Source organism: Phoxinus phoxinus, assembly GCF_949152265.1.
Source record: "Phoxinus phoxinus genome assembly, chromosome: 7".
In the NCBI taxonomy this organism is placed as follows: Eukaryota; Metazoa; Chordata; class Actinopteri; order Cypriniformes; family Leuciscidae; genus Phoxinus; species Phoxinus phoxinus.
The window spans coordinates 11,831,858-11,844,274 of record NC_136882.1 but is presented as its reverse complement, the minus strand read 5'-3'; the positions used below and the strand labels follow the sequence as shown (position 1 = coordinate 11,844,274).

Here is a 12,417-nt window from a genome sequence, read left to right as displayed (position 1 = left end):
CTCTGCCAAGCAACTTATCTTGGAGTTAAGCTGTAATGTCAGCACATCTAGCGCTCGCTGGCCTGTGCCGATGAGGATGTGAGAGCGCTGCTGTCCTGTCCACAACACGAGTGCAGGTGCAGAGAAACTGCTGTACAGTGTGAGTCTGCTGCATGTGCCAGCTGCACTAAAGAAACACACACGGAAACATCCGCTTCATGCAGACCCGTGATCAGCTGGACTGTGATGAAGTTTGATCCGATCTGATGAACTTGATGAGACCTCATGAGGTTCCACACATTACAAAAATGGTCCAGTCAATAATTATTTGACTAGTTTCCTGCATTAAAAACAGCAATAAGCCACACAGTGCTGAATTAGCCAAGAGGAGAAGCAGAAACCTTCTCCGCTTAACCCTTAACCATGATACAATGACTGTAGCCTTATTTAGGCTTGTATGAAATATTAATGATTGCAATGAACAATTCTTCTGGTAGTAAAATAGTTTACTAGAATAACTGTAGGGCAGTTAAAATTTCAAAGCATTTATTTTGGCAAATTAATATTCAATAGGCGGTCCAAATGTGTCTTTATCTGCATTTATAATGGATTTTAAGATGGTTCATCCAATCAGAATAGTCTGAACTATCCATTTTGTTGTACATTGCTAGTTGTGCTTTTCACACTGTGCTTAACTCTGGGTTATTGCTGTTACAAATCCTGCTTTTAACCCTGGGTAAAGGAACATTTCACACTTGTAATTTAGAAAAAAACACAAAAAACACTTGTTAGCAACCCCAACAGGTTTGGTTTCATGTTTGCGGTGTTAACCCAGGATTGCGTTGTCAAACATACTATGTGAAATGATGCAGTGTTAATGTAATGGCTGGATCTCAGTGATAGACAGCCAATCACGTGACTCATGTTCACATGGACAGTCACAGAAACACTGCACTTTGTATAAACAGTAGGAAAATGTCAAATCTTACTGAGGTTTTTGTAGTGTATTTTCAACTGGACGCCAAATTTCAAATGGTTTTCTATGGATAAACACTTAACGAGAAACTGCACATTTAATTTGTATTCTAGGTTCATCTGCTTACATAGTATGCATTATCAATAAAGTGTCGTACTACATTTGTACTCAGCTCAAACCTGGTAAAAATGACTGGCGGGCAGCAGAGGAAAGCCTCGTTTTGTCCTCCAGGTGGCTATCCCAAGGGTATAACATCACATGAAAACTGTGAATTAAGATGCAGTCATGTTTACAGATGGCTCCGACTCGGGCCACTTCACCACCAGCTCGGCTTTGTGAGGCGGATCTCCTGGCTACACCTCGGACCTCCAGACCCACCTCGGCCAGTCAGTCCTTTGGCTCCGCCTTGGCTCTGCATTCTGGACCACCGTCACTAAGGCTCCTCCTTGGACTCTCGTCACCCTGGTTTCGCAACAGACTTCCAGGCGTGCAATATCGTCCTTGCAGTCTCGCTTGGGTCTCCACCTCGTCCTGCTCCACTGCTGTGGGTCGGCGCCCAGGCTCCCTCCAAGAAGACCATCAGGGCTGTGCCAGTTCAGCCGTGGTATTCTTCTCTGCTGGCTCCTGTCTCCTGTCCTTCTCCAGCCTCTTCTCGCCTTCCTTCAAAACCCCCTCCCTCCCTCAGTCCCTCCACCGATGAACTTGTACGAGGTTCGAGGCCAGTGCGAGGATGGATTGCTGGAGAGGGGAGTACTGTCACAATTGACCCTTCGCAGGGTGCTTGATTGACAGATCTGACCAATCATACTTCGCCTTCCGCCATTTTGTCCCACAAAGCAGTCAGGAGAGTTATTAGATTAACATGGGAGGATTTGAACTTCAAAAGCGGAGTGTACTGACGCTTTTCCGCGGTTAAAACAACATTCCTTCTGATGTTCATTCATGTTTATTTGATGCTATAAATGAACTAGAAGGAAGAGATGATCGGTTCACGAGCTTTAACTGATGCTCTACAGCGATCTGTCAGACACATTAAACAGCCACAAAACGGTATTTATTGTTTCAATTTCTTTTAAAAAATGACCAAATTTGAAAGGTGAGACTGTTTAATATGTTTAATATCAAAAAGTAACCTGGTCTGTCCTGTCTGTGTTGTCAGTCTCCTCTCTGCTCCGCGATGTATTTTTCACTGCGTGAGAACATGGTGTGGCGTGAGAGCGGCATAGCTTGTCGGACATAGCGACAGTAACTAAGGGGGCGGGTCTTTGCAAACGGTCAATTATGTTTTGTTTAGTTGTCTTTATGTGTTTGTTTCTTGTGCTTCAGTTCAGTTTAGCCTCGATTGTTTCCTACCCAGACAGCAACATGTGGATTCAACGCATACCAGATGTGAGCCGAATCTGGGACGACACTATGGGGCTGTTTACACCTGGCCACTTCATGCGTTTTCTGTGATCGAATAGCTATCCAATCGTGAAACGATCAGGTGTAAATGTCCTCCGAAATGCATTCGAGACGGATTTGAATCCGTTCATTCAAACCACTTCAGGAGGTCTGCCGCATTCCAGACGAAACTGGACAAGTGTAAATGCATCTGGTTGTTGAAACCACATTTTACTCCTCCCAAAAACGCTAAAAAATAAAGTGTGAGAGCGTGTTATAGGCTATAATGTCATGTTATAGCCAGATAGGACAACGCTACTGCATCACGCATCACCGCAGATGAGCATCTATTCATCAAGCCAACGTGTAAACTATCGCAAATCAAAGCACGCCATCGCAGGCGCTTAACACACAATTATCTTCATTAAAAGTAAAGAAACAAAATTATCTTACCAGGGCTGTTGCCGCTCTCTCTTATTTCGGTCTTTGATTTTGATGATCAATAAAATGCAGCTCATTAAGGTCCTAGCACATTGAGTCCGAAATATTCACGTATTCGTGATTCGGTGGCTCTGAATTGTCAAAGCACCATTCAAACTGCTTGCTACGGATGCAAAAATCACAGAAAATCGAACCCGGTTTGATTTTTTTTATGACGGACGAAAGTTTCGGAGGCAGTGTGCAAGCGTGATTGACATAACGTGAGGTCGTATTTATTTTTTAACGTGCGAAAATTTCGCACTCAATGTGCAAGGGCCTTAACCGTTGCTTTCGGTGACGTGAACTCCATAAAATCTGCATATAGCACGGGAATTGAAGATCGGATTTATATCCGTTTTGCAAGAACACATTTAGGTGACCAGGTGTAAATGGAATCGTTTTGATAAATCAGATAGCTCTCCGAAACGAGAAAACGCCTGAAGTGGCCAGGTGCCTAAGTTGCTGTCTGGGTAGTTTGTCTCCTTTGTTAATGATCACATTCACCTGTCGTCTAGTTACCCGTGTGTATGAGTACTCCCTGACTAAATTCCTGTGTTCTCGTTTTTGATTGCATCACCACACGTGACAGGATACTGAATTAATTTATTAATTTATTAATTGTACTGTAATTGACAGTATATTGCATTTTGTTGCATACCGAGTTCATATTCAATTCTTTGATATTTTAGCTTTCTTTTCTAGAGATTTTGTTACAGTTTCATGAATTGATCTCACTAGTGTTCACTGGACAGTAAAGTAGTCAGTGTATTTGTTAGGTTTGTGAGTCATCTGAAGCCAAAGTTTGATTTTGACAAAAGAGTTGGCCTATATGTTTTTGACTAAAATATTTGATTTGGAGGTGGAAGTTTGAGGTTTGCGCTAGTTGGTGTGCAGTTTTGAGTTGTGAGAATGTAGGTGTGTGAGTTGTTTCATGAATTGTGTGTTAGCAATTGAGAAAAACTTTAATGGGAATCCATGCAATTGGGAATTTTGTGTGAGGCCAAAAGATTTCCCCATGCAGATTTAGCAACGAGTTCACGTTCATCACACAGACTCAACACACGGATCAACAGAAAGCTGCTTGGTTTGAAAGTGACTTGAGTGAGCTGTGCTTCATACATCGCTGCACTGTTCACAATAGACAATGAACCTTCCCAGTAAACAATTACCGTCTTTCAACGTTGAAATATGGTTGAAAATATGTCGGTCCGCCTTGGACTGGTTTACGACGTGATTTCAACTAAGTAGTTTTGGCCGGACTGTTTGACTACGTGTTTTCAACTGATCATCTAAAATGTTTTCAACTGATAATCTAAGACAGCTAGGATAAGTCTGTTATACATGCTAAAACAACAGAGAAAACAAACTACCAAACCATGTTCATTATTATCTCAAATAAATTTAAAGAGTTTTACATATTCCGTCAAAGTTATAAAAAAAATTTAAACGTTGAAAAGTCGGACAAATTTGACGTCTTTTCAATTTTCATTTTCAACCTTCAGTGGACCGTAATTAGACCGTAAAAATTACGTCTATTCAACGTCTAATAGACGACTTTTTGCTGGCTGGGTTTCTTGTCTGCAGTATTTCACTAATGTGACTGCACCCTGACCAACTGATGTTTCAGCAATGACTTGATCAGACTTCATGCTCACTACATTTTCTTAACATTTGAAATTCAAATGACATTATGGCGCAATGCCAGGAGAGCTGTAAGTGTTGTATCTCCTCTTCACACAGCGTCGTGTTGTTTAATGCTGATTAAACTCTCGTCCATCTCACCTGCTTACAGAGGAGAGGGCATGACCCTGTGTATTTGTCTGACTCACAGTATTAAGCTGAGCTGCTAACACCATAAGCACCAAGTCGTAACCTGCGTCTTCTCAGAGTTGTCTTTTGGTTGTTCCCATACACAGCTCCGCTCTATGGGTGACAGGGATTTTTCATCATATGCCTATATTGTGGAATTTCCAACAACACTTTACTTAAGTACTTTTAAATCGTGTCTCAAAACATTGTCAGAATGGCTTTTATTTGACTACTGTGGCCTGTTGCATTTTTGTTGCTAGTTAAGTTTGAGCAAACTCTTGTTTTTAGGGCTCAAGAAGGTGGACTGGTTTATGGTCACTGACGCTGGTTTTATTCTGGGTTAGAGATCGCAAACCAAAACTACTGGACCTATAAAATGTGAGCAAAGTGTCATATATCTGATGCAATAAACCCACGCCTCCTATATCTCTCGCTACAAATTAAAAGCACTTTATAGTGAAAACATTTATTGCTGCAAATTATTTCATATATTTATATTACATTACATTAGATTTTTTATATATATTTGTATAATTATTATATAAATTGACAATTAATATTATACTATAATATTGTAATATATAAAATAATACTTACATTGATATAAATATATACATATAAATAAAAGTTTTAATATATAAAGAAAAATATAAAATTATTAAATTGATCAGTAAAGACATTTCACGAGTACACACAAATAATCAGATGTATTTGGCGTGGTATTTTGGCCCAAACCCAGAGTACTCCCGCCGTATCCCAGGCTGGGATAAGAAACCAGCCAAGAGTGAGGAGTCTGGGTGGGAGAGGGATTTTCCCATACACAGGAATAAAAACATTCTGAATGTTACGAAGATTTTGGTTTAAAAAACAACAACTTTTGAACTTTCTATTCATCAAAGAATCCAAAAAAATTTTTTTAGCAGTTTCACAAAAAAAATAAGCAGCAGAACTGCTTTTTAACAATGATAATAATAAGAAATGTTTCTTGAGCATCAAATCATCATATTAGAATGATTTCTGAAGGATCATGTGACCCGAAGCCGAAAATTCAGCTTTACCATCACAGGAATAAATTACAGTTCAAAATATATTAACATAGTTATTTTAAATTGTAACAATAATAAGTGTCCCAATAATTATGTTTTAACTGTATTTTTTATCAAATAAATGCAGTCTTGTTGAACATAAGGACTGTTTCAAAAACACTAAAAAGTCTTTCCAATCAGTTATTTTGCGTTTTTACTTTAGTTAGTTACCATAGTTAAACATTTTGCTATCCAATCAAAATATTCCTTCTGGTTTACTAATCACGTTAGAAGTGGATGGTGAAAGAGCAGACAGCCAAAGTGCTGAGGAGGTGACCAGGTGTCACATGTTCCCCAGAGCAACTGCTCACGGTCCTGCAAACCGTCGACCCCTGCTGTGGGCTCAATCATTTGCAGACCATTCAAGAGCGTTAGCAGACTAACTCACAGCCCTGAATTAATTAACACCGTACTCTTCGGCCCGGTTTCACAAACAGGGCTTAGATTAAGCCAGGATTAGATCTTAGTTCAATTAGAAGTGGCTTTTATAAACTTGCCTTAGAAAAAATAAACATTACTGGTGTGCATCTTGAGACACAACAATGGCACTGGTGTATTTTTTTGATATTTTCTTTCAGTTAAACCAGCTCAACCATGCATTTTAGTCTGGGACTAGGCTTAAGCCTTGTTTATGAAACCAAGAAAATTGTCCGGATTTAAAGTAAGTCTTCTGTTCACACTGAAGAATAAAAAAAAAGGTCTTGGATGCAAGGAGACACGCCATGAAACATATCTTAAAATCTGTCAACTTTAATCTCTTGAAGACAACGGTTGTATTAAATACGTGTTATATTGCTTTTCCAGTTTTTCTAATGAATTAAGAGCAGAGTTTATTCTCTCGTGAAACAGGAAATGCTTCATATGTAGCAAGGCGAGTCTGGAACAATATTTACATGAAATACAAAAATAGAAATTCACAAAATAGTATTACGGATAAATTTACAATAACTCTATAAAATTACAAATATAGTTCTATAAAAAGCTATTTAAATAATCTTACAGCTCAAGTTTTTCAGAGAGCACAGCCATTACTGTCAAATGTGTGTTTCTTATGCATTTGTTTGAGTTTGTTTGTATGGGCGAAGGTATAGAAAAAGTCTTGGCGGACTTCATCGTTCAGCATGTGAACCCAGGAGCACGTGTTCTCCGTCTTCACAGTAGTTCAGGTTTGTCTGGCTGTCGATGTGGTGGGCTCCAGTCATCCCGTCTCAAACTCACATGCCTTTAAGGGGGAAAAAAGAAAGAGGAGAACATACTTAGAACATTTCCGGGTCCTCTGTGTCAAGGTTATTCTTGGTGTGTACGCGGGTCCTCTTTTCATGAACACCCTTTCAATGAACTCTGAATTAAATAATGAATTCGCTTCCTCAACGCATGAACAGAAGCATTTACTGTAGTAGTTTACCATTGGGGACAGTTTAAAGGATTCTACATAGATGTACATTTTAAAGGCACATCAGCAAAAAAAGGAAAAGTTACAGCTCTCTAGAATGTAAGAGCGCTCCAAAACAAATCAACTTAACTGTATTAATGCATCACTGAGAAAGTGAAGGAGTGAGTGTAAAAAACACCCGTTGATTCAAGAGTATATTGTTTCTACATGTACTGCCCCATATCTGATGATTGATAAAAGGAGTGGGTGGCTACCGTATACACTACCGTTCAAAAGTTTGGAATTAGGCTTACGCTCACCAAAAGCTGCATTTTTTTTTCAAAAATTAATGCAAAAAATTACTGTATTCCAAAAATACAGTAAAAACAGTAATATTGTGTAATAATAATAATTTTATTCATAATTTATAATGTTGTTTTTGCACTGATTATATTATGTAACACTTATTATATATAACAGTATATATAACAGTATGTAAAAGTTGTCTATCATATGTTTGGGCCAGGGATGGCCCTCCAGGACCGAGTTTGGACACCCCTGGTTTTATGTGGTATGTGTGTATGCTATGACGTTGCTTGGCAACTGTTGGCAATCTGCACAAATCAAAATAAGTTTTTGCAGAATCTCTACTGGCAGTTGTACCATTTCACAGTGTATAGCATAATACCAGCCCTAGTGAAACATAAATATACCAAAATGTATTTTGAACTACATTTATTTTATGCCAAGTATACTACAAATACATTACATATTTATGTACTCATTATAAATATCCTGCAATTATACCTTTTGGTATTCTAATTTGATATACTTAAAGTAATTTTGTACTTGATGTGCTTTAGTTGTCCGGAAACAGTGCTGAAGTTCAACTAAAGATACACTGAAGTATGTTTGCTTGTGCTTAAATGAAACTATTGCATGTATACTTTATGTACACTTTAAATAGCTTGCATTTAAAGACTGATATTATACAGAGATCATACTAATAGTGATATTAAAACACATTTCAAGCTTAATATTAAGAAATGTGCATTCCAAAGTAGTACCCCAAAAAAAAATGTACTTATAATATTTTTATCATTAAGTCTCTCAAGCGATATGACTATACTAAGTATGAAATAAACATATTTTGATATAGGTCTTTCACTAGGGTGGTCATAAACAAAGATGTCATGCATAAAATCATGCTGCTAATTATTTGCATCATGCACACAAAATTTGTGGTCTTTAAATGCATGTCCTTCAGCACTTACTCGCTAATGTTCTGTCAAGGTCAGCAATGAAGTCCTCAAGCTCTTTAGTGTCTCCAAGTTTAGCTGAAGAGAACAATATACAGTTGATCAACACCGTACAGGAAATAAACCAAAACAATACTCATTAGTGTTAAATATAGAAAACAGAAATGTTAGAACTCACGTTTAGGAGATGTGATCAAGAGACCGTTTGATGAGGGGGAGAAGACGCTGGGAGAGTTGAGCTTCTCATCACTGAAGCTGAAACTGTTTCTGTTCAAGGACTCTGCACCTGTTACAGGAGGACAAAGAGACAGAGGAAGTCAGAAAAACTGAAGCTTCCTGTGTGTGTGTGTGTACAGCATGTGTTCATCTAACTACACACCAGTGGTTCTCAACAGGTGGCTCACGACCCACAATGCAATGCAACTAAACAAACCAATCTGTTGTGATTGGTCTACCGCTTATAGTGCACGCCGGAAACGAAATCCTCATGGCCATATCTGAATTTCTGCTCCAGAGGTTTCCTCATAACTTGTATACAGTAATATGAACAGTTTACTGTATCTCATATTAATGAAGAGTTCTCTTCTTTTGGAAATCACTCTTCTTGACATGTCACTTGTCCAGGCCTCAAATACAACCTTTTGAGGCTCAAAGTAGACGTTGTTCACCAACAGCCAATGAAGACCAATGAAGGCAGGCGTTATGCAAATTTGCAAAACAGGAAGGAATTGCTGACGACTCATTTCAGAAGCTCAGAATCAATTCTTTCTATGTGTCGTGCACTTTGATCATTAAAACTTTTACATTCACTAACAGCTATACTGCATGAAAGGTCATTTTTGAAAAGGCATAATAAGGGGCACTTTAAATAACATTTCACTCGCAACATCTGTACACATTTCCTTGCCGAGAGCATGAAATCATTGAAATCCATGGGACAAACTCTAGTCTAAAAGTCTATAGAATTTAGTGAGCGTCCGTTAAACCAGTGGAGCGGCACTGCTCTCTACCACACAGGCTTGCCAAACATGTGCACTGACCCATAACCAGAGGGGGTGTCGTGGGGGTTAATCTGTGCTCGCAGAGCAGGTTGAGTTTGTAATCAATGCAAACTCCTCTAATAACAGCCTCTCTCTCGAGCGAGCACACTTTCAAAGCGGTTTACGCCGTGACCCAGCCTCCAGCAGGTTCATTTAAAGCCAAAGATCTGACCCGGTACGCCACACTCCATCTTAAATTCTTAGTTAAAGGCAGAGCAGGCGTGCGATTACACGGACACTCAACTCTGCCCAGCGCTTCAGTCATTAGACCCTCCTGCCTACGGGCTTGAACCCCTAATAAGTACAGAGGATCCTCTCAGCTAACACTGCACCATCAGTCATTTACCTCTATATAATGAGTGCCTATTAGAGGTTCGCAACCCTAAAATTGGTCAAATAACAATATAATTATGCATAATTAGTATAGTAAATGAAATACACTTGTGAAAAAGAAATGCGCTTAATTGTATCGGGTGTGCACTTGTAGTGTACTTCAAAATCTTAAAGTATATATTTTAAAAGAACTATACATGCAAATTAAAAATTTGAATGAAATTAATATTAAGTGTGCTTAAAGTGAGTACACTTTTCATGATTGTTTCTTAACACACTTAAGAACGCTTTTAAAAAGGGCACTTTGCAATGTAAAATTAAAAGTTGAACTTTAAAGTACATTTTAAATCATTGTTTTTATCCTTTGTCGGGCTTTAAAGTACACTTATTTTGAAGTTGACATGCTAAAGCACATATAAAGTACTCGACTATAATTTTAACTGTAGTGTTTTATTTGATGTTACATTTATATTTGAAATGTACTAAATTGCAACTTCATTACAAACATGTAATTTTAAATATATTTAAATAAATGACAAAGTTTCCATAGAAATGACATTGAAGTATATTTTAGTCTAGCATAAATGCTTGTCAGTAAATTTAGCAGTGCACTTTAACCATATCACCAATTATTTGAACCACTTTAACCATATTATGAAGTTGCATTATAAGATACATCTTATATGTACATCTTAAACTTATATTTGACCCTACTTAAGAGAGTCAAACAGCTAACTCCACTGAATATACATTTAAACTATAATATTTGTTTTATTTAAATGCAATTAACATGCAGTTAAGTGTGTTACATCTAGTTTGCACATAATATAATTTTAAAGTATATTATCTCTGTAATAAATACTTTTTTTAAAGTATGCTAACGTTTTCTCGATGCTTTTGAAAGGTTGATGTTTTTTCCATTGTTAAATCCTGTAGTCCTGAAGCAGAACCGCTTGAAGCCACTAAACTAGATCAATGGCACGTGTGACTATGGCGTGAGAATTGATTGGATTCAACATGCAGTTGCACAGATCCATGAGGGTGACTCAAAGCACATAACACCATTCTGATCCCCTGACTGCACCAGAGCACAGATTCTGACACACTCCCTGTTTGTTCCGGTGGGAAAGCTGTGAGGTAAAGAGAGATCACTTGTTGCTTAATCATTAAACACAAGAACACTTCCAGAACAAACGTGCCCATTTATACTGACATGGTTCCGCTTCTTTTGAACCTTTCTATGCAATTATAATTATAATATAATTATAAGCAACCAAACAAAAGTCTTCCATATCATTCATGATCCTTCTTCAGATTCCGGATCATCTCCAGGATTGACGGAATAAACAGTGAACCTGTGTGTGTCTCATAACAGCTATTACAACTGACTAGTGAGAGACTATAAGTCAGGAAAATTAACCCACCAATATTTGTGTGCGTGTGTGTGTGTGTGTCAAGGTTTTTATAGCCTGTTAACTGTCAGTGTCCCAGGACATTTGGCACTTTTTCCCTATCCCATATTTTAGTAATCATCATGGAAACAGTACTTTAAAATATTTTAGTGGGCTCAATTTTTGTGATTTGAACTCCTAATTTGGAACACAACTTGGTTAGAGACATGGCTTTATTTGTCATTTTATTTGGTAAAAAAATATATGTTGTATAAAATGTTTATTTCGGTATATTTGCTTTACAGTAAACTTCTATAACTTTTACGCTTTCATTTTTTTTAAGTGCTTTCACTTTTACTAAGAGACCTGCATCATACTTATGTATTCCAAAGCATTCAAGAACATTGATTGAAAAGGGCGGTGACAAAGACAAGATTACAGGTTAAAAGACATGAAACCCGGCAGCTCTTTGTGCTTGTGTGTGGGCTCAGATTAGATTAGATAAGATTATGCAGTGTTCAGTGTGCACTGTAACTTGTGAGGCTGTGGCGCTTAAATCGTGACGAGATAACCCCAAGGCACGAGCACGCTATCAAACTCCTCGAATTAATGACACGTCAAATGCAATTTTTGCCTGCATACTACATACTAGACTAGTGCACTACTGTATACTCACTCTCTGAGTCGCTGATGCCGCTGTCGCTGACGCTCGCGCTGCTCCGTCTCTTCATGGTTTTCAAGTGTTCATCATATCTAAAGTGTCTCTTTTCCACGGGGGACGTGAAATCCTCAATGACAGCGTCGAATTCACACAAGACGGCGTTCAGACCATCATCTTCCTCAAGAAATGCTAGAAAATGCACGCAAAGTTTGTTTCAGTCTGGACACAGAATAAGTGTAGCCTAGGCTATATATATATATTAATCAGTCGTAGGCTACATCATTTTACAATTAAAATGTATTATTAAACATAGACTTACATTTGCTGTGTGACTTTATCTTTGGAGACTTCATCTTTTACGCGTCTTTAGTGTCCAATTCCGAAATATCCGATATAAGAAAAGAAAAAAATTCCTCTTGTTTCCCCTTGTTAGCACACTGTGTTTCTGAGCTCGTGCGGTCGGTGGGGTTGTTTTAAATGTGTCCCGGCTCTGGGAGGGGGCGTGGCCTGACGGAGGCGTGTCGGATGTGGGAAACGCGTCGCCAATGAGACGCTCGCGCTTGTTTTAGCCCTCCGTGTGAGTTACAGGGACTGGCGTCATTCACTCCTGAAGTATGTGTTTGTAAACAGCTACTGTGACACATGCACG

General features: G+C 38.4%; 1 protein-coding gene across 2 annotated transcripts; it reads right to left on the bottom strand.

Moving 5' to 3' along the window:
• Positions 1-6,446: 6,446 nt before the first annotated feature.
• Positions 6,447-12,405, bottom strand: rgcc (regulator of cell cycle; the record flags this gene model as incomplete). 2 transcript variants are annotated; one of them, XM_079619216.1, is made up of 5 exons in its annotated part: positions 12,088-12,405; positions 11,784-11,957; positions 8,522-8,629; positions 8,359-8,421; positions 6,447-6,934 (listed from the first exon to the last, which is right to left on the bottom strand). In XM_079619216.1, exons 1-5 carry the CDS (start codon positions 12,119-12,121, stop codon positions 6,927-6,929), a joined length of 387 nt encoding a protein of 128 aa, XP_079475342.1. In that variant the 5' UTR covers positions 12,122-12,405. The 2 variants fall into 2 exon arrangements, with proteins under 2 accessions (XP_079475342.1, XP_079475341.1); XM_079619215.1 differs by lacking the exon at positions 6,447-6,934 and having other exon boundaries at positions 8,348-8,421; positions 12,088-12,244.
• Between the last annotated feature and the right edge of the window lie 12 nt (positions 12,406-12,417).